The 23,408-nt window shown below is 39.5% G+C and overlaps 1 protein-coding gene across 2 annotated transcripts in view; it reads right to left on the reverse strand.

The window, feature by feature from the left end:
* JAM2 (junctional adhesion molecule 2) overlaps positions 1 to 23,408 on the reverse strand; it is an 82,892-nt gene that overhangs the window by 24,559 nt on the left and 34,925 nt on the right. For both annotated transcript variants that reach the window (XM_006063250.3, XM_044939893.1), the window contains exon 2: positions 4,343 to 4,408. In XM_006063250.3, the coding sequence (XP_006063312.1) occupies positions 4,343 to 4,408 (66 nt within the window). The remainder of the gene's footprint in view (positions 1 to 4,342; positions 4,409 to 23,408) is intronic.

Consider the following 23,408-nt stretch of genomic DNA (forward strand, 5'->3'; position numbering starts at 1 on the left):
GGTTTCCTTCCCGTATTTTGTTGAGTTTCCAACAATTAAACACACACCCACATTCATTTTTAGCACACACTCCTAGGTCTTAGGAATACGTTTATACTCAAATAATCACATTGTTTCACATATCTAACTGGACACACACACACACCCCTTTTGGTGAATTCTTCCTGATTTCTATATTCATTACTCTATGAAAAACCTCTGTAGAAATTATGTTAAATAGTGTAACCAAGTTTTCTTAAGTGCAGTGACTCTACTCCAACCTCAATCTCATTGACCATATAAAATATGGAGAAATGGAATTTGTCCAAAGTATACTGAGTACTTGCTTCCCAGGTGGCTCAGTGGTAGAGAATCCGCCTGCCAATGCAGGAGATGCAGCTTTGATGCCTGGGTTGGGAAGATCCTCTGGAGAAGGAAATGGCAACCCACTCCAGTATTCTCGCTGGGAAATTCCATGGACAAAAGGTGGGCTACAGTCCACGGGGTTGCAAAAGAGTCAGACAGGACTTAGCAACTAAGGAACAACAATATTGAGTACTTACTGTGTGTCTGCCATTGTTCTTGAGCTATAGCAGTGAAATCAAAGATCCCTGCCCTTTGGGATCTTATAATTTGCAGGGGGTCAGACACACAAGAAACATCACAAAGTGAGTTATGCAGTACATGAAGAGGTCATTAGTGCTACGTAAATAGGGTAGATCAAAGTCCGGGGAGTTTGGGAATGCTGGGGGAAGGGAATGCAATTTTTAAATAAATACAGTAGTAAGAGCTTGCCTCATTTAGAAGGTGATATTTGACCAAAGACTTAAAAGAGGGAATTTGGATTTTTCAACTCCCTAGAATCTGAATTTCACCTTGGTTCTTCCGGAGTGTTACAAGCATGGAAATACTTTGACCTCCAAAGCTGTGAGAAACAGTACCTCTGCTAGAAGCATGGGGCCAACATCTGAGGATAAAGAACTCAGTGGACTTAGAAGCTATAGCTTTTTCAGGAGTCATGTATGGATGTGAGATTGGACCATAAAGAAAGCTGAGCGTCGAAGAATTGATGCTTTTGAACTGTGGTGCTGGAGATGACTCTTGAGAGTTCCTTGGACTGCAAGGAGATCAAACCAGTCAATCCTAAAGGAAATCAGTCCTGAATATTCATTGGAAGGACTGATGCTGAAGCTCCAATACTTTGACCACCAGATGCGAAGAGCTGACTCACTAGAAAAGACCCTGATGTTGGGAAAGATTGAAGGCAGGAGGAGAAAGGGACGACAGAGGATGAGATGGTTGGACAGCATCACCGACTCGATGGACAGGAGTCTGAGCAAGTTCCAGGAGTTGGTGATGGACAGGGAGGCCTGGTGTGCTGCAGTCCATGGGGTCTCAGAGAGTCGGACACAACTGAGTGACTGAACTGAACTGAGCTAGACTTAGAAGCTAACTACTACAAACTTTCTTCTCTCTTTTCAGCCAAAATTCAACTTACAGCCAGCATGCTCTTCTTTCTGTATATAGCCCTCGGGCTCATTATGCCATATTATGTGCTCAGTTGCTTGGTCGTGTGCAGCTCTTTGCAACTCCATGGACTGTAGCCCACCAGGCAACTCTGTCCATAGCATTTCCCAGGCAAGAATGCTGGAGTGGCTTGCCATCTCCTACTCTAGGGGATCTTCCCCACCCAGAGATCGAACCCGCATCTCTTATGTCTTCTGTATTGGCAGGTGGAGTCTTTATAACTAGCGCCACATGGGAAACCCAATATGTCATAATATAGTAGTTTAAGGCACAGGCTTTGGAATCAGGCCTTTGCCATAAACTAGATGTGTTGCTACTGGGCAAATTATTTAACTTTTTATAAAAATATATAGTTGTGTTCATATCTGTAAAATGAGAAGAGTAATATTATTCGTCTTGCAAAGTTGTCATAGAGATTAAATGAGATAATATATTTACGCATTTGGGTGCATATGGTCCATGCTCCATAAATGGTCATTATTCCTTTTACTCATGAGGTACTTCTCTTACTTACAGTTGTAAGCTTGCCCTGGCATGACAGAAATCCATACTTAACACCATCATATATTTGCTACCAAATTACTCAGATTTGAACTGAAGCATTACCTGTGTTTGAGACAGCAAAGAAAATAATGTAGATATAAATCATACTTTCCCAAAACAAGGCATATTGAAACAGAAAAATGCACCAAGTTTTTCTATTAAGATGATTATTGCATTGCCAAAAATACCTGTGTTGATTTGGATTGAGAAAAGATAATTCTTTGTTTGGAAAAGGCATTCTTTTCAACATGTAGCAAAATAATCATTTTTAGGAATCACACAGAATCATTGTGAATATTCATTTTTCTAGTTGCTGTATTGTCGGCTATTGTTTGATTTTCACTTCTGTGCTCAAGTTAGAAATCATCAAAATCTTACATAATGCAAGAGTAGAATTGGTACTACCAAAGTAATTCTGACAAATTGCCATAAATTACTTCTGTGGAGAAAAGCATGCTATTAAATTCTGACTTACTGCTCACACAGTTGAACACTCTCTGCATAAGGCTTCTCATATATGAGCATTACATATATGTCTTTTAAGACATGCCTCAAAAGAGAGATCAGACATTTGAAACAAGTTTCTTAAATGTTTATCATGTAAAGAAGTATCACACTTAAGAAATAGTAATTTTTCAGGTTGCCCAGCATTATTAATGTGTTCTAGGTAAAAAGATCCTTCAGAAAAGTAGTAGATAGTCAAAACTAAAGTAAATTTATAAAAACTCCTATAATTCTTTTTGGACAAGAAAGCTTGGGGTGCTACAGTCCATGGGGTCGCAAAGAGTCAAACACAACTGAGTGACTGAACAGCAATAATTTTTTGTTGTTGTTGTTACTGGATCCTTAGGGGCTTCCCTGGTGACTCAGTGGCAAAGAATCCACCTGCCAATGCAAGAGATGTGGTGGATTCGATCTCTGGGTCAGGAAGATCCCCTGGAGAAGGAAACAGCAAACTACTCCAGTATTCTTGCCTGGGGAATCCGACAGACAAAGGAGCCTGGCAAGCTAATCCATGGGTCAAAAAGAGTCAGACATGACTGAAGTGACTGAGCATGTACACATTAGATCCTTAAAGTTTTAAAAAAATTGTTATAAAATACACATAACTTAAAATTTACCTTCTTAATGATTTTTACTGTACAGTTCAATAGTGTTCAATATATTCACATTGATGTGTAAGCAATCTCCAGAACTCTTTTATCTTGTAAAATTGAAACTTTATATCCGTTAAATACCAACTCCTCCCTTATAAATATTTTAAGAAGCTAAAATAAATTTAAAAAATGATACCCTTAATAGGTTATATTAATGTTATCTTTTCATACTGTTCACGGCAAATAGATGGGGAAACAGTGGAAACAGTGGCTGACTTTATTTTTCTGGGCTCCAAAATCACTGCAGATGGTGATTGCAGCCATGAAATTAAAAGACACTTACTCCTTGGAAGGAAAGTTTTGACCAACCTAGACAGCATATTGAAAAGCAGAGACGTTACTTTGTCAACAAAGGTCCATCTAGTCAAGGCTATGGTTTTTCCAGTGGTCATGTATGGATGTGAGAGTTGGACTATAAAAAAAGCTGAGCGCTAAAGAATTGATGCTTTTGAACTGTGGTGTTGGAGGAGACTCTTGGACTGCAAGGAGATTCAACAAGTGCATCCTAAAGGAGATCAGTCCTGGGTGTTCATTGAAAGGACTGATGATGAAGCTGAAACTCCAATACTTTGGCCACCTGATGCGAAGAGCTGACTTATTTGAAAAGACCCTGATGCTGGGAAAGATGGAGGGCAGGAGGAGAAGGGGACGACAGAGGATGAGATGGTTGGATGGCATCACCGACTCAATGGACATGAGTTTGGGTGAACTCTGGGAGTTGGTGATGGACAGGGAGGCCTGGCATGCTGCGTTCATGGGGTCACAAAGAGTGAGACACGACTGAGAGACTCAACTGAACTGAACTGAAGTTTAATTGCAGTGTTCATTTCCATTGACTAAATCTAGCTAACCTTGCAACTTTCCAAGATTTCCATCTCCCTGTTTTACAAATTAGATTTCTTTTGCTGCAAATACTTTATGTAATAAGAGACCTTCTTTGTACATCAAGCCTTTCATGGAATGTCCAAAATTTCCACTGAGGAGGTGGAGAAAGACTTCTCAAGGTAGAAAGAGCAGGGAGCAGCATTTCAGCGGAGGAGCTAGTATGAAGTGAGTTTCTGACAAATAAGACACGCATGTCATCCCCATGAGTTCTTCAAACAATACAGCTCCTGAAAAGGAGCAAGGCACCCTACCTTGATACTCTATTGCCGTGACCACTTGATGATCTTTTGAGGCAGAGAATCCATAGGCCTTATGATCTGAAAGATGAAAACAAACAGGATAATTAAAAGAGTGCAAAGTCCGTCAAATGTCTGAATGGAATGCAGTATGAAAGAAAACTGGCCTAAAGTTTGGTGACGGTTTCACACAATTCATAATACTTCAGGTTTAAAGTATCAAAATCTGAAAACCTAGCACAGGGAGCTCAGCTTGGTGCTCTGTGATCACCTTGTGGAGTGGGAGGGAGGCTTAGGAGGGAGGGGATGTATAGTATACATATAGCTGATTCACATGCGGAACGGCAGAAACTAACACAACATTGTAAAGCAATTATCCTCCAATTAAAAACAAATAAAAAAAAAACAACAGGAAAAGCCAAGGCAAACTATATATGTGTTTTCCATTTTCTACAAGTCGGTTTAGCCCTGTAAGCATTTCCCAAGGCAAAACTCATGAATCTTTTTGCATTCCTCCCCTGACTCCTGCTGTCCCCACAGACAACACACTCTTACAAGTTCAATTCTTAAAAAAGTGTTTGTGTCCTTAATTCAACCTAATATGTGATTTAGCACTGTCAAAGGTATCATTGTTCCCTGTGAATAAAAGCTAACTATTTTTACTGCCCTATGTAAGGCTATAAATTGTTTTCTGAGCTTAACCCCGACTATACCTAAATATAAAGTCCTTTAACATATTTTTGACTATGAAATGTATAGATAATATAAAATGCTGTAAACTTTGTATATAAAATTATGATGAAAAATGCAAACAGAATATATTCGATTTCCTCCTAAACACTGCAATGACTTTTCCAGGACTGGTCCGTAAGTTGAAATGACTGATGGATTGTGAAGTCTGATAGTGATGTGACGATGATGATGATGGTGATGACATCATCATCATCATCCCTGTAAACTTACAGAGAAGTTTTCATTTTAAAAGGTGTTTTCATAAATTCTTTTACTTGATAAAATTCAATAGAGGAAGTGATTTAGGGTGGTATGCATGATCCAGGCTTAAATAACAAAGTAGCTGAACCAGGAGCTAAAAACTTTCTAATTCAATCTCTGATATGCTCATTTTGTATTATTTCACTTCACAGATGTCATTCTATGGCCCAGTTTCATGACCATGTTTAAAAATAATTTCAATCACTTCCTATTAGTATGCAATTCTGAAATTTAAATGTTACAAGGACAAGATTATTTATCTGTTGTATTCTCTGATGTAGTCCAAACACCTAGAACAATGCCTGGAATAAAGCAAAGCACAGTAAATATTTATTGAACAAATGAATGAGACAACTTCTTATTGTTTACTAATGAGAAGAATCAAGTAAATGAAGTTAGAGCAAAATTAATACTAATGAAGGGTTCCAGAAAACAAGTTATTATTTTGCGAAGGTGTCAAAAATATTCTATAGATTGACATTAATTATTTTAATGCAAAGCATTCTTGCTGGTCATCATGGGTAAACAATTGAGGCAAAGCAGTCCAACTGCTGTCTACCCAAAAATTATACATGAAATAATCTAGGATGAAATTAAATTTATCATCAAATCTAAGGAAGGTTATTTCTTGAAGACTTATTTCTATAATATCCTAGAAATGCTAGTTCTCTGCTCGTTCTACCATCTGTTTTCTGTCTTCATATAATTTACTTACACTATTTTTGCCAAGCAAAAATTGATGACTCTGTTGCCATATTCAATGGACACTTAACGGTTTTTACCTTACTTGATCTCTCCAGGCCATCTGATTCTTTTGACTTCCTTGAATTCTGTGACATGATTCACTCCTAGTCTTCCTTCTATCTCCCTGTGGGGTCTTCTTTCTCTTTGTTTTGCCCATCCATCCATGCATTTATCCATTCATCAATTTATCCATCCATTCATCCAGAAACTGCTTTCCTGACTCAGCTAACTCCTTTCTACACAATCTTTCATACTCTTGTTTCTAAAATTTATTTTTTATACTCTTATTTACTCAACTACCATTTATTTGCTGAAAAACTTGTACCTCTGGCTATAATCTCTCTACTGAGATTAAATTCAAAAAGTCCTCTTTCTCTTGGGTATCTATGTCTCCATTTCCTACAGGCACCAAAAACTCATGGCAAAACAGAACTTTGCCTGCCCTCAAAAACTCTGCTTTCTTCCTATGAAATCTCAATGCAGTGAAAGGTATCACACTCCACATGCTTACCTGTGCCAGAAAATCGAGCACTGCCCATGAGGTATCTACCCTCTCATCCATTTACTCACCAGTTGTAAATGACATGAGAACTGCATGTCATTCAGGACAATGTTTTGATATATTTTGATATATGTTTTGATATATTTGCCCTATCCCTTCTTTATCCTTCCCCACCTTCATGTTGTCAAGTGTTATTTGCCTCAGGGAGGGGATGTGGATAGCCAAAACCAGAGACAGAAAACCAGGGTACTTCCTGCCTTTCCATATTTAGAAACGCTGACCATGAGGAAAATGGAAACGACTCACAGCTTACGCAAACATTTGAGAGAAACCATCATGAATAAAATATATCTTCTCCCTGGACTTGGGGTACAGAGGAGGAAGTGAGTTGGAGAACACAGGCCTTAGTGAGCTCTTGAGAAAGAACAATAACTAACATTTATGAAGCACTTGGGCTTCCCAGGTGGCGAAGTGGTAAAGAATCTGCCTGCCAATGCAGGAAGAGACTCAGGTTCGATCTCTAGGTCGTAGGAAATGGGGAGTAGGATATGGCAACCCACTCCAGTATTCTTGCCTGGAGAATTCCATCAGCAGAGGAGCCTGGTGGGCTGCAATCCAGGGGTCACCAAGAGTCGGACATGACTGAGCACACACATAGTAGTATGAGGCACTTGGATGTTAGGGACCGTTCCCAGTGCTTTACGAGTATTAACTTACTTAACTCTCACAACAATTCTTTATGGTAGGGTGCCATCTTTATACACATTTTTCAGGTGAGAAACTGAGGCACCGAGTAGGTAAGAGACTTGGGCACAGTTATATAAGTAGTAAGTGGTAGAGCTGGGATTCGAACCTACCTCAATGATACCCAAAGTCCACATTACTTACTACTCTTCCATACTGGGCCCCAAAGCACATTTCCCCCCAAGCTGAACTATGAGGAAGGGTTGCAGATTAATAAAGATGCCTGTTGGACAATTCCACCGGTCTAATGAAGATGGGATAGGTTAAAAATTGGTGGTTAAGATCAAAGCAAGGATTGGCTCAGAAGAATAACACGAAGGTGGAAGCTAAGGGGCTATGACTAGAGGGGGAGGATATCAAGGTAATTTCAGAGGGACGACTCTAGACAAGGGCTGCTCAAAGCTGAAGTACTGACATTTGAGATTGGATCATTCTTTGTTGTGGAGAAGTGGCCTGTGCATTGTAACATGCTCTGCAGTATCAGTGGCTTCTACCTACTAGATTTCAGGAGTATCCCTACTCTCCCACCTCAAGTCCTGACAACCAAAAATGTTTCTAGACATTGCCAAATGCCCCCTGCAGATGGAATGGGCAAGTCATACTGGGTTGAGAACCACAGCTCTAGACTTACAGCTAAGGCTGGTTTGATGACCCAGGAATAGACTTAAGGGGGGCAAGAAACCATGAGTTCAAGGGTTTTGAAAGTTCCTATGAGATCAGAATTTCTTAACTATGAAATAATTTATTACACTTCTAGGAAGGAGAGAATAATTTTTCACATGGCATGGCATCTTTGAATCATTCATCTATATGTAGATTGACACGTAAATGAATCTTCTCTGTGCTAGCTTTTATCCTTCCTGAAGAATACATGCTATACTGGATAATTTATTTTTTTCCTTTTTGTCTCTTCTCTTGGAAGCCTGAACAGCAAATCTAATTGTGAAATTAAAAATCTCAAAAATCTACAAATCTCAAATGTCTAGTTCTACTTAACTGTTCAACATTGTTAAACTATTCATGTTCTACATATCCCTGAAATGTAAACATTTTCGCTAAGGAAACTGGCAAATTTATGTGAAGAATGCAGGCCTGAACTGCTCCTTTTTATTGATACTTGAGAAAATTTATCCGCATAAACCAGTTAACCCATCTGGCTCAGTCTTAGGGAGGTATTGAGACCACCAAAGAATAATTTCAAAATTACTCCTTTTCTTGTGTATTTCAAAAACCACAAATGGGTCTAAGAACTCTTTTAAAATACTCTATTTCCCCTTTTCCACATACTTCTGTCACACACCAGTATATGTCCTGCAGTCCTCCAACCCTCTCCCCACCCCTCACATCTTTCTTTTCCAGCTTCTCCTCTCCTTCCTCAATTTTATTTTGCAGATTCCAAAGGGAGGGTTTGGAAAATTTCAGGGCGCAGAGGAAGGGAAGAGAGTAAGCTGGCCAAGCCAGCATCCTCTTCAATGAGCTGGAGGAAAGACAGGGCCTCATGGGTCCTTGTGAATTACACCTACGCTTAAATGACATGATGGCTGAATGTTTTGGGCAGTTGATTCTGATTCTAAACCATCATTCTGTGAAACTTTTGAAATACACTTTGAAAAGGTTTCTTTTCCCCTTTAGTAATGTGTAAATTAGCACCTTCAGAGAAGGTCCAGTTATGACTGGCATTTCTTGTGATTTCTGAACTGTTTTAGTACACCTCTTAGACAAAACAATGAAGATTCATATTCCCTAGAAACCAGTTGAAAGGGCAATGTTGGCAAAATAGGAAAAGGTAATCTTTGTTCCCTTCACATCATGTCTGTGAGCTTTTCAACCACCACACTGCCTACTGAGAATGTTTATTTTCTTTAGGAGTCTTGGATCTTCTTTCATTTGAGGCAAACATTAGTCTAATCTGAGATTGGAAGATCTAGGACTGGGCTTAATTATCTTACCGCTTTCTCCCAGTTTTCTACTTGCTAAAACCTCCTTTGAGAATTATTTCTTCAATTTTCAAAACTTGCTTTTAAAGTTCTATGAAAAAGAACAGCTGTTAACGTCAATAATTTTAATTCTCTCATAACTTTTCTATGTATATATTTGAATAGGAGAAAAAAATGTCCCAAGAAAGAAAAATGAAGGAGTGGTTGCACTGGAAAAGCTATGAATGCAAAAAAATTATAAAGAGGTTTAGGTCTATGATATTAATGAAGATAGCATTTCTTGGTAGCTGAATATTTCTTTCTATAATTTGAAGGATCTTCTTCTTGCTCCAATTCTATTTATTTACTTCAAGGTTTGCCTTTCATTAAGCAAAAATATTTTTTAAAGTATGGTCACTTATGTTGAGCTTACACAGAAAGTTCTAAATTTTGAAAAGATAATTTCCAGTCTAAGTCCTCAAATTCAGTTTTATTTCCCTAACTTACACACAATAACTCTATGGATGAAAACAAAATGTTCTGTATAAACATCTCACTGGCAGATTTTAGGAATAGGCTCTGTTGGCTGCTTTCTTGAACTGATTTTTTTTTTTTTTCCTTCACTTATCGTGAGTAAGTTAAGTATAAAAATAAACAAAAAACTGTCATGTAGGTCCACTGGTTGAGGTCAACAATTGTTTTAAACTTAGATACAAAACATCTCTTACAGTTGTGGATGTGTTCCAGAGCTGCTGGCCGAAGTTCATAAAGTAAGGTTAAGAGGTGATTGTTTCCATAACTGCTAAACTCCAAGTCAAGTAATTCCTTTCAGTCAAATAAAATATTTTTGTTTCTTTTCTCCACCCCCGACTGTAAGAATGAAAGTTCTTATACTGTCTATCACCCACCTAGAATAGTTTAGCTTGACTAAGAATAAATATGTATTTACACCACCACAATTTAAAAGTTTACTATAAAAATGTTATTTCAATTAACACTTTTCAGTGGAGGGACTCAGCCCATACATACACATGTATCTATTACTGTTCAACCGAAACTATCACAGCATTGTCAATCTGCTATACCCCAATACAAAATGTTTTGGGTACTAAAAATAAATAAATAAAAAATTTTAAAAGAGACAAGACATAAAGAACAGGCTTTTGGACTCTGTGGGAGAAGGCGAGGGTGGGATGATTTGAGAGAACAGCATTGAAACATGTATATTATCATATGTGAAATAGATCGCCAATCCTGGTTCAACGCATGAGACAGGGTGCTCAGGGCTGGTGCACTGGGATAACCCTGAGGGATGGGATGGGGAGGGAGGTGGGAGGGAGGGTCATGATGGAGAACACATGTACACCTGTGGCTGATTCATGTCAATGTATGGCAAAAAACACCACAGTGTTATAAAGTAATTAGCCTCTAATTAAAATTTTTTTTAAAAGTGATATAGGAAAAAAAATTAAAAATTTTTAAAATTACTACTTTTCATTAAAAACATGATTGGGAAAAACTGACATATTACAGAGGTTTTTTGTTTCTTTTAAAAGTACATTACAGAGAATACCATGCATAGAACCAAGTAATAAATATTGTGGGTGTAAGTTATTTTCAAAAATAAAAATTAATAGTCATATGGCTTTGATAATCACTTATATACAATTATTAGAGTGACAATTTTTTTTTTTTTTTTTTGTGACCATGTCGTGAGGCACACGGGATCTTGGTTCCCTGACCAGGAATCAGACCCACACCCCCCTGCAGGGGAAGCTCAGAGTCTTCACCACTGGACTGCCAGGGAAGTCCCTAGAGCAACAAATGTGAGATCCACAGGGCTAGCAGCAACAATAATACCATCCAATATTTATTACAGATAAATATTTATATGGACAGAAAGTAACCTGAGGTAGAAATTTGGATATATTAGACAATATACTCATCTCTCTCACCATCTGTCATTCAACCATGACAGGTCACAGAAGGGGAGGGAGAGAAGAGAGAGGGAGGAGGGAGAAGGAAAAGGGAAACAGACACACATACAAACATGTCCTTCTAGTCTCCAACCGTTCTGGCCCTTCCTCTTAATGAGACATTGGCATCCTATTTTCCAAGAAAAAGAAACTACACCAAAATTCAAGGAGAAATAAAGCGATGTTTCTGACTTGGGAGTTACCCGGCGGCTGATGTCCTGGTGAGTTAATGATGACCTAAAGAATTCCAGGGTGATTTTGACAATGAATAAATTTTCCCCTTAAGAACCTAGCATCTAACAAAGATGTGACTCCATTCTGTGAATATCTTTCTTTGACAGATGTGACAACTGAGAGAGGTTAAGGACCTTGCTCAAGGTCATGACACTAGAAAGCAGGGAAGCCGAGACGTGCGCCTGTTTACAGCCAGTTTCGTCTGAGTCCACAGGCCTCCTCCCACCCCATCCCTCACCCCCCATCCTCACATCAGTGCAAGGCACTGGGAGAGATCAGTATCAAACATGATATAGTCAGACACGCTGCAGACAATTTCACATGCATTATCAATATTTAGGGTTGTAAAAACATTATTCAGGGAATATATAACAAATTTCCATTTTAACAGAGAAAGTATTAATTGGCAAATGTTTGATGAGTGAATGAATTTGAACAAACTCTGCTTATCTGTTATATACTGCACAAAAGTTTTATGCCTCCTCCCCTTTTCCAATTTTTTAATCATTTGAGTAAAAGAACGAGATGACACCACCCTTATGGCAGAAAGTGAAGAAGAACTAAACAGCTTCTTGATGAAAGTGAAAGAGGAGAGTGAAAAAGTTCGCTTAAAGCTCAACATTCAGAAAACGAAGATCATGGCATCCGGTCCCATCACTTCATGGCAAATAGATGGGGAAACAGTAAAAACAGTGGCTGACTTTATTTTTCTGGGCTCTAAAATCACTGCAGATGGTGACTGCAGCCATGAAATTAAAAGATACTTACTCCTCAGAAGGAAAGTTATGACCAACCTAGATAGCAAATTAAAAAGCAGAGACATTACTTTGCCAACAAAGGTCCGTCTAGTCAAGGCTATGGTTTTTCCAGTGGTCATGTATGGATGTGAGAGTTGGACTATAAAGAAAGCTGAGCACTGAAGAATTAATGCTTTTGAACTGTGGTGTTGGAGAAGACTCTTGAGAGTCGCTTGGACTGCAAGAAGATTCAACCAGTCCATCCTAAAGATCAGTCCTGGGTGTTCGCTAGAAGGACTGATGATGAAGCTGAAACTCCAGTACTTTGGCCACCTGATGCGGAGAGCTGACTCATTTGAAAAGACCCTGATGCTGTGAAAGACTGAGGGCAGGAGGAGAAGGGGCTGACAGAGGATGAGATGGTTGGATGGCATCACTGACTTGATGGACATGGGTTTGGGTGAACTCCGGGAGTTAGTGATGGACATGGAGGCCTGGCGTGCTGTGGTTCATGGAGTTGCAAAGAGTCGGACACGATTGAGTGACTGAACTGAAAATAAGGAGAATTGGTGTCTTGGAACTGAGTATCAGTTGTTTTCATAATATTATACACATTAGTAAATTTAGGGAAACTTTCACAGCATTCAGTGACCCAAACAACTGGACAATTAAATTTTTTCATGTGATATCCACAATGAGGCAAATAAATTAACTTCTTACAATAAAATAAATTCTCAGAAATTTCAAAGTCTTCAAATGCTTAATAGTGATCAACAGCATTGGAAAGCCATCAGTGGGTGAATTTCTCACCAGATACTCCACACTAGGACATGAAAGAAGTCCTTCAACCATTCTGAGATTTTTCTTTGATATTCCTCAAGTGACGACCTCAGCCAAACACAGTTCATTAACCAGTGGCACTGATTATACATTTTAGATAGATAACAGCAGTCCACTCAAATCCAGTAGACCCTCAAGACAAGATGAAGAACTGCTGTCTTCCAATATTGATGTTAATAAGAATCACATACTCAAAGCAAGGCATAAATATCAACCATTCAATGTTTTAATTGGTTCTCCCTAAGATTAAGGTGCCAGGAAGTAATGGTCCTAACACTATGTGAGTGCAAAATAAGAAATCATTACTAAAGATGTCACAGGCACCAGGAATAAAGGTCAGGATAATAAAATGGGAGATAGTTCAGTTCAGTTACTCAGTCGTGTCCAACTCTTTGTGACCCCATGGACTGAAGCACGCCAGGCTTCTTTATCACCAATTCTTGGAGCTTACTCAAACTCATGGCCATAGAGTCAGTGATGCCATCCAACCATCTCATCATCTGTCATCGCTTCTCCTCCTGCCTTCAATCTTTCCCAGCACCAGGTTCTTTTCCAATGAGTCAGTTCTTCACATCAGGTGGCCAAAGTATTGGAGTTTCAGCATCAGTCCTTCCAATGAATATTCAAGATTGATATCCTCTAGGATTGATTGGTTGGATCTCCTTGCAGTCCAAGGGACTCTCAAGAGTCTTCTCCAACACTACAGTTCAAAAGCATCAATTCTTTGGTGCTTAGCTTTGTTTATAGTCCAACTCTCACATCCACACATGACTCTTGGAAAAACCATAGCTTTGACTAGACAGACCTTTGTTGGCAAAATAATGTCTCTGCTTTTAAATATGCCTGAAATTAAAAGATACTTGCTCCTTGGAAGAAAAACTATGACAATCCTAGACAGTGTATTAAAAAGCAGAGACATCACTAAGCTTCAATATAGTTATTTAAGATTAAAAGTTCAATACTGCCACCAGCATTTGATAGTTACATTTTTCAGAAGCAATGAACACACTAATTCTCAAATAAATAACTTGAGAAGAGGCAATATAAATCATTTCCCCAGAATTTTGATCAGCTCTGTTCAAAGAGCTAAAACCAAGTTTCTGGATCTGGATTCTGAACTCTTGTTCTGAATCTCTACAGTGTGCGAACCTGTATGGAAAGTTCCAACAGCTGACAATACAGATTACTCAGTGACTGTCTGGGTCAGGGGACAATGAAATGGTCATTCTAGAGTCATGTGATGTTTATAGGTCCACTTAAGTGATGCATGTGAGAAGATAGCTCTCTACCATCTACTAAGCTCTCTATCCCCTATTCTATACAGATGTTTGTTTTAAACTTTCTTTACACTGCAAGAGTTTTCTCTCTCTACCTTACTGAGTGAATTTCAAAAATCACTAGCAATAGTGTAATACAAAAAAGTTCATTTTTTGAAAGCACGAATGTACAGCTATGAGTACAAATTGTTTTACAAAATATGTTCAGTCATGTCCGACTATTTGTAACCCCATGGACCATAGCCCACCAGGCCCCTCTGTCCATGGAATTCTCCAGGCAAGAATACTGGAGTGGGTTGCCATTTCTTTCTCCAGGGGATTTTCCCAACCCAGAGATCAAACCCAGGTCTCTCACCTTGTAGGCAGGCTCTTTAAAATCTGAGCCACCAGGGAAGCCCTGTTTTACAGAGACTAGCATTAAAAGTATCAAAAAGATCTCTACATCACCCATCTGTTAAAAGTATAATCAGCAAATGAAGTTATCTTTGCATTTCTCAAAAGAAGCTAGAGCACTGCTAATGTTTTTTATCTTTTTCTGAATTAGAAGACTTATAAAAATATAATGAAGAGATACACAACAGGAGACAGGCCAACCATGAGTTTAATACCATTTAAGCTTTGGAATCCTCCCTTGCCTGGACACCTCCTAAGGCCCTGGACGTGGACAGGACCCAGGAATTTGTGCGCATTTTGTAAAATTTCCAAGGAAAATGCTGTTTTTTGATAAATTTTTTCTTAATGAGAACTCTAAATAATTCATTCTTGAACACAATTATGGATGGCTCCTTATTAATGAATTTATTTATTTTTCTTTCTAGATTTGACCACCCATAGTAGAGAAGGTGGGGCTTCCCAGGTGGTGCTAGTGGTAAAGAACCCATCTACTAGTGCAGGAGAAGTGAGAGACATGGGTTCGATCCTTGGGTCAGAAAGATCCCCTGGAGGAGGGCATGGCAACCCACTCTAATATTCTTGCCTAGAGAATCCCATGGACAGAGGAACCTGGTGGGCTACAGTCCATAGGGTGGCAAAGAGTCGGACACTACTGAAGCAACTTAGCACACACACAATAAAGACAATGGTCTCCAGAGTCCATTTTCTGATAGCTCAACCTTTAAAATACTAAGATTCTATGTGACCAATTAAATTGTAATTTCTTCCTCAAATTTTAATTCTTAAAATATGAGAGTGGTATAGATTTTATTTTTCAACTCTCATGATGGATAATTCATAAATGTTTTAGCCCTTACACTTCATACATGTGTTATTAATTAAATTCTATTACCATAAATGCTTCCAGGAGAGATTTGAAAACTAAGGGAAAACTTCCCAGTTTATTGTTGCTTCATGCTTCCTTTGATTAATCTTCAGGAAGCCAAAGGAACAAGAACCACTTATTTTGAAGTGCAGAACTGGAAAACAATGGCTTGGCATTGCTTAACTGTCATATCTTACTACTGTCCGGCAAGACTGCTCCGGGTTAGCTACTGTGGTTTCTAGGGTGCTCAAGTCCAAGATCAAGTCAGTTCTCTGACTCATTCTTTTATTTCAAAACCGATTCTACACATCTGTGAGGTAACAGCAAAACATACTTTTTAGGGCCAGTCAAACAGGCCAAGTGAAAGAAGTGATTTAATGAACATCTGTGTTATGGGCTGAATGTTTGTGTCTCCCCACAATAAAATGTTGAAATCCTATCCCCTAATGTGATGGTATTAAGAGGTAGGGTGTGGGGGAGGTGATTAGGTCATGAGGATGGAACCCTCATGAATAGGATTAGTGTCCTCATAGAAAGGGACCCCAGAGAGCACCCTCACGCTCTCCACCGTGTGCATATACAAGGAGTTTGCAGTCTCCACTATTCAAAACACCCCCAAAGTGAAAACAAACCAAATGTCCATCAACTGATGAATGGATAAACAAAATGAGGTCTCTCCATACAATGGCATATTATTTGACAATGTAAAAGAATGCCATACGGATAACATGCTAAAATATGGATAAACTTTGAAAATATTATGATAAGTGAAAGAAGTCAGTCACAAAGATCACATATTATATGATTCCATTTTTATGAAATAGGCAAATCCAGTGACAGAAAACAGCATGTAGTGGCTGGGGCTGGGGAAGGTGGAAATGGAGAGTGACTGTTTGGCTATGAGGGTCTTTTGGAGATAATGGAGCTATTTTGGAATTGGATAGTGGTGACAGTTGCCCATCGCTGTGACTATGCTAAAAAAAAACCATTGAATAATCTACTTTAAAAGGGTGAATTGTATGATATGTGAATTATGTCTCAATACAGCTGTTTAAAAAAAAAAAACAAAACCAAAGAAGAATTTGGCGGTCTGCAACCAGGGAACAGGCTCTCACAGATGCCAAGTCTTCCAGCACATTGATCTTGGACTTCTAGCCAAGAACTGTGAGACATGAATGTTTGTGGCTATCCAGTCTGTGGTATTGTAGGGACAGCGGCTCAACATAACCAAGACAATCTGCATACATTTGAGTCCGTGGGGCCTACACAGCTGCAGCCTGGAATGGTCAGAAAATGAGTATGTCCTATTAGAAATCCAATTTTTGTTATTTATTCAGATCAAGTATTAAAAAGGTAAACAAAGGTATTTGTGTCCAAATACGGTATGTAAAAGTCTATCTGCCATAACGTATTTCAGATGAAATGGCTTTGACATCCTATACAGCATGAGGAAGACTGAGTCTGTGGCAGAATCAGCCAAATATATATTTTTAACTATATAAAGTCAGCCTTGGGGGCTTCTCAGGTGGCACAGTAGGAAAGAATCTGTCTGCCAGGGCAGGAGACGCAGGAGACGTGGGCTCAACCCCTAGGTTGGGAAGAGTCCCTGAAGAAGGAAGTGGCAACCTGCTCCAGTATTCTTGACTGGGAAGACAGAGGCGCCTGCCAGGCTGCAGGCCATGGGGTTTCAAAAAGTTGGACATGATTGAGCAACTGAGCAGGCACGCACGCAGAGTCAGTCTTAGCATTTCAAGTTTTTGATGAGGAAGTATTAGAACTGACTTCGCACCTCTGAGTATAAACAGCTGAAGAGTATTGTACCGCCAACAATGCCACCTTCCACGGATTGGCTTTTTGACTGAATATTATCTACAATCAAACAGAAAGCAATATTAAAGTCCAAATGGGTGAGGAAAGGGTAGTCTGAGCGACTGAACTGAACTGAAGTCTTTATGCCAGATGCAAACAGAATCATTTTTTGTCTTCAGGAAGTCAGAACTGGCAGAAAGGAAATGAGGTTTAGCTAGGCTTAAAACCACCAGGCTATGAATGACTAGTCACATGGCCTTGGGAAAGATACAGCCTTGACCTTATAAACCTTAGCTCCCATTTAGGTAAAATGAAAATAATAATGCCTTCCTTATTGGTTGCAAAGATTAAATTAAACCAAGTATCTGACTGCTTAGCCTTGAACGTGGCCCAGCGTCCATTCTCTATAAACATTTGTTTTTCCTCTCCCTCTCCTCACTCCACATTGTTTTTTATCCCAGGTGGTGATGCAAATTCAGTGTTTCACAAATGATTCCATAGTAATCATATATTAGGATAGACTGTAAGAATAGAAAATGAATCCTTATGGTTATTAATTTTTCTTCCTTTTCATTTACTTATTTATTTTGGACACGCTGTGCAGCTTGTGGGATCTCAGTCCCCCAGCCGGGGATTGAACCCAGGCCACAGCAGTGAAAGTGCCGAATCCTAACCACTAGACCACCAGGAAACGCCCACTTTTCTTCCTTTTAAAATGACCAGCTTGACTTCATTACAGTGGCTGCTTAGAGAAGGAAGCCCGAAGATTCAGTTCTTGCTTTGACACGTTTGGGACAGGTATAGCCTCTGTGAACAGTGTTTTGTCATTTGTAAAACATGATTTTTGATGACGCCTTCCCTACCTACCTTCATCTGACACAGTTCACCATACCCTTCTTCCTTGTATCATTTCCAGTCCAAGACAACACACCTGTGTGGTCTTCCTTCTCATGGGTCTTACCCTGGGACATTTTCTCTTCTCTGTCTATACTTCCTTCCTTAATGATGTGATCCAAACTCATGGCATTAAATGCTCCCAGATGTTAACTTCCAAACGCATATCTCTGGTTTAGGGGTCTCTGATGAACTCTGGACTCAAATCTAAATGCCTATTCAATCTTGAAGCTCTAACAGACATTTCAAACACTATGTACAAGTCTCATCTTTTTTTCTAAATCAAAATCTTCCCTACCTCAAATGATATTCTGGTTATTGTGGCCAAAAATCTCGCAGCTCTACTTAATGGTCCCACTGCCCAAAGTCCATACCATATGCAATTTTTCAGCTAACCTACAAGCTCTAGCTTCAAAATGCATCCAGAAACTGGCCCTTCTCACTACTTCCATTGTACCATGTGGTATGAGCACCACTGTCTCTTGCCTGGATCACTGCGGTGGACTCCTGACCAACCTTCTACTCTGTCTGGCCCGTATAGAATTTAATCTCAACACGTCCATTAAGATGATGCTTTAAAAGGCTAAATCGGATTGTGGCACCTTAGATTAGTTCATTTCACCAGATAAAGGTAAAAGTCCTATACAATTTGGTCTCATTGCCTTTCAGACTTTCCTTAACACTTTCCTAAACATTTGCTCCAGGGAAGGCCTCCTTCTTCATCCTAAAACAGGCCAGGCTCTGACCATTTTCTCTGCCTGAAAGCCTCTTCCTTCAGATGTCTACTAAGTCCCTCACTTCTTCAAGTTTATTCTCAAGATACCTCCCTGATGAGGTCTACTCTGATGACCCTAATAATATCACAACCTCACCTTCACCTGACCTTTTTCTTTCCAAACTCCCAATTCCCTTTATCTTGTTTTGATTTCTTTTTTTTTTCCATTTCAGCTGTCATTCTAACATGGCATATAATGTGCTTATGTATTGAGGGGAAGGGGCTTCCCAGATGTCACTAGTGGTAAAGAACCTGCTGGCCAATGCAGGGACACATGACAGACATGGGTTCGATCCCTGGGTCAGGAAGATCACTTGGAGGAGGACATGGAAACCCACTCCAGTATTCTTGCCTGGAAAATCCCATGGACAGAGGGAGGCTGGTGGGCTGCAGTCAGAAAGGTCATAAAACATCAGACACAACTGAAGCGACTTAGCACAGCACACACATTGAGGACTTTATGTCTTTATCAATATCCTAAGAGACAACAATAATGCTTGGTGTATAGTAGATACTCAATAAATATTTGCCAAATGAAAGGAAGTTAACTATGGGGGAAATGAAAATGGAATATAAAGACCTATGCTTAATTTCTTAAATTAAGGAAGAGATGCACAAGACTAAACAATGAAAAAATTTGAAGCCACCAATTTGAAAATAAAACTCTTAGTTTATTACAACATCACTGTGGGGAGTCAATTTTAATATAATATAGCAACAAAAAGGGGCTTCCCTAGTGTCTCAGATGGTAAAGAATCCACCAGCAATGCAGGAGACCTGGGTTTGATCCCTGGGTTGGGAAGATCCCCTGGAGAAGGGCATGGCAACCAACTCCAGTATTCTTGCCTGGAGAATCCCCATGGACAGAGGAGCCTGGCGGGCTACAGTCCATGGGGTCACAAAGAGTCAGACATGACTGAGCAACTAAGCACAGCACAGCAGCAACAAAAAATTAAACATACGAATATATTTGATGCTAAAAATGATAGAAATCAACTCCTAAAATATCTGAGTAGTTACTTTAAATGTGATTTTAAATTCCATAAATCACCATTCTTGTAAACACATCTCTGTCACTTAAAAGTAAAAATAAATTTAATAAAAAATTCTAATGTTAATAATCACATAGATAAATTTTATTTTTAAAACAAAATTGTTTGCTTTTTAAAAGTTTTTATGCACAATTTAAAACAGCACTGTGATGGTTAATTTTGTGTCAACTTGGCTAGGCCACAATGCACAGATACGTGGTCAAACATTATTCTGGATGTTTTCATGACAGTGTTTTGGATGAGATTAACATTCAAGTAGGTAGAATTTGAGTAAAGCAGATTCCCCTCCATAGTGCGGGTGGGCCTCAACTAATCAGTAGAGTTCAGAATAGAACAAAAGACTGACGTCCCCCAAGAAAGAGGGAATCTGCCTACAGACAGCCTTGGAACTTAAACTTCAGCACTGGCTCTTCCTGGGTCTCCAGCCTCTGGACCACTGTGCAGATTTTGGATGTGCTTGCCTTCTTAATCACATGAGCCAGTTCCTTAAAATAAATCAATCTACCTATTTATCTGGGCTTTCCCAGGTGGTACTAGTGGTAAAGAAGCTACCTGCCAATGCAGGAAACGTAAGAGGTGTGGATTTGATCCCTGGGTTGGGAAGATCCCCTAGAGGAGAACACGGCAACCCACTCCAGTACTCTTGCCTGGATAATCCCATGGACAGAGGAGCCTGGCGGGCTATGGTACATAGGATTGTAAAGAGTCAGACACAACTGAAGTGACTTAGCACAGCACAGCACACCTATCTACACACACACACACACACACACACACACACACATATCCCATTGACTCTGCTTCTCTGGAGAATTCTGACTAATACAAGCATCATAATGAGTTACAGTAATAAATTAATTTTGAAGTGTTTAATACAACTCTTCTTTGTTCCTTTTGGAGATTCGGCAATACACTGTAATTTTTAAAAATGTTCTGTAATCAACTATTTTCTGAGAAAGCTGATCTAGAACAACCTTACAAAATCAATCACTGTCTTTTAAGTCTTAACAAATACGCTTCAAGAACATGATTTTTAATCTTCTGTATCATTTTCACATAGTCTTCACTTGGAAGGGAAGTGTGGGCTCTAAAATTCTCCATTAAGATTCTTTCCAATATTCAAGGTCCCTTTTAAATCTTATCACCTCCAGGAAGTTCTCCAGTGGAAGCTCTGAATAACATCTTCACTACCCATGGAGCTTTCCTTTTGAATCTACTTTGATAAAGTTAAATAGCATTTAAAGATTTGCCACATTTGGTGGGTTTTGTGACACCATTTCCTCTTGATTCTTTTTTCTGATTTCCTTTTCTGTCATCTATCCCTCAGATTGGCCACTGACATTTAGCATTTCAAAGAAGGATGAAATTTCCACAATCATAAAGATTTGACAAACACTGGGTAAGCAAGTTAAACAAAGTTATCTACTGTAGAATTTTTTCAGAGCTTGTAGTATTCTAAGGAATCAAAGGGGGAAGCTCTGAAGAAAGCTAAGAATGATCAGACTGTGTTTTCAGAATCTAACTCTTGTAGGAGTCAGGCAGATGAATCATGAACTTGTTCACATCTATATTCATTCTTAGCTATTTTCCAAGAACTATGACTTAGAGGAGAACAAGACAAAAAGTCCAAGAAAAAAATATGTAGACAATTCAGAGTGAAGTGAAGTGAAGTGAAGTCGCTCAGTCGTGTCCAGCTCTTTGTGACCCCATGGACTGTGGCCTACCATACTCCTCCATCCATGGGATTTTCCAGGCAAGAGTACTGGAGTGGGTTGCCATTTCCTTCTCCAGGGGATCTTCCTAACCCAAGGATCGAACCCGGGTCTCCCGCATTGTACACAGATGCTTTACCATCTGAGCCACCAGGGAAGTCTTTTATAAGATTGAAAAGAGGTAATCAAAGAAGTAAGAGAAACCAGGAAAGAATGTTGTCATGGAAATCAAGGATGGGCAGACTCTCAAAGAGGGAGTATCAACAGTGTCTTGATGTCCTAGAGGTCAAGAAAGATTTAGATGAAAGTAAGACTGAGTGAGAGTGAGAGAGTGAAGTCGCTCAGTCGTGTCTGACTCTTCACAACCCCATGGACTGCAGCCTACCAGGCTCCTCCGTCCATGGGACTTTTCAGGCAAGAGTACTGGAGTGGGTTGCCGTGGGGTCACGCAGAGTCGGACACGACTGAAGCGACTTAGCAGCAGCAGCAGTAGCAGCAAGACGGAGTGACTGAACTGAACTGAACTGAAGTCATGAATTTAGGAACTAATCAATTACAGGTGATATAATGCTAGTGATTGCAATGGCATGGAAAGGGGCAGTTTGATGTGGGTTGAATGGTCAGTAAAAAATGGAGAAAATAAATATAGAGCACCAATTCACGGCGTTTGGCTACAGAATCATGGCATATTTTTTTCCCTCTCAAAACTGTGAAGCCTTAACTGTACAAGCCTGTGATAAAAGAGCTAACAATGACCTTAAGTTGAAGATACATGAGATAGGGAATCATTGCTTAAGAAAAGGACTCAGGGAGCCTAGAAGAGCATAATGACCACAGGTAAGGAACTGGCTTTTAACAAGAGAAACTCTTCTTCCTTTGATTCAGGAGGGAAACAGCTAAGAATGAATACAGATACAGTTGTGGACAAGTTCGCAACTCATCTGCCTGACTCCTAGAAGAGTTACAGATTCTGAAAACAAATCTGATCAATACTTAGCTTCCTTCAGAGCTTCCCCTTTGCCTTCATGAGGAATTCCAAGTTCCTTTAAATGGCCTTCCAGTGCTAGTTCCTGTCTTTCAGTCTCCCCCTCAACCACTACCACCATACCCTACATTCAAGTCACCCGCTATAGGGATCCCATTCACACAGGTTCTTTCCACTCCAAATGCCTTTGCAGTCTCCATTCTCTCTGCCGAAAATGCCAGCTTTCCAACACTCCCCTGAGAAATGCTGAATGTCTCTGTTGAAGTCAACTCCCCGCTGAAATATCGGGAAAGGAAAAGCCTTCTCCACCCTTTCTGTCCTTCTATACATACTCACCTAACAGAGCATCCTTCACAAGCCCATATTTGCTTATTTTTGCAAACCATCTTTTACATATCTGATTCTTTCATTGGGTAGTGTTGGTACATGGTGATATTAGGAACTGTCCTACACATTTGTACCTATAGTGTGGTTAATACACAAAAGGAGATAATTAAATGTCTGTTTAAACAAGACTGAACATGTTTTGTCTTCAAATCAGATGTACAAATTCTTTTACTGTATTTTAATATGTACTGGGGAGCCTGTTGGGCTGCCGTCTATGGGGTCTCACAGAGTCGGACACGACTGAAG

Source organism: Bubalus bubalis, chromosome 1 (assembly GCF_019923935.1).
Source record: "Bubalus bubalis isolate 160015118507 breed Murrah chromosome 1, NDDB_SH_1, whole genome shotgun sequence".
NCBI classification, from domain to species: Eukaryota; Metazoa; Chordata; class Mammalia; order Artiodactyla; family Bovidae; genus Bubalus; species Bubalus bubalis.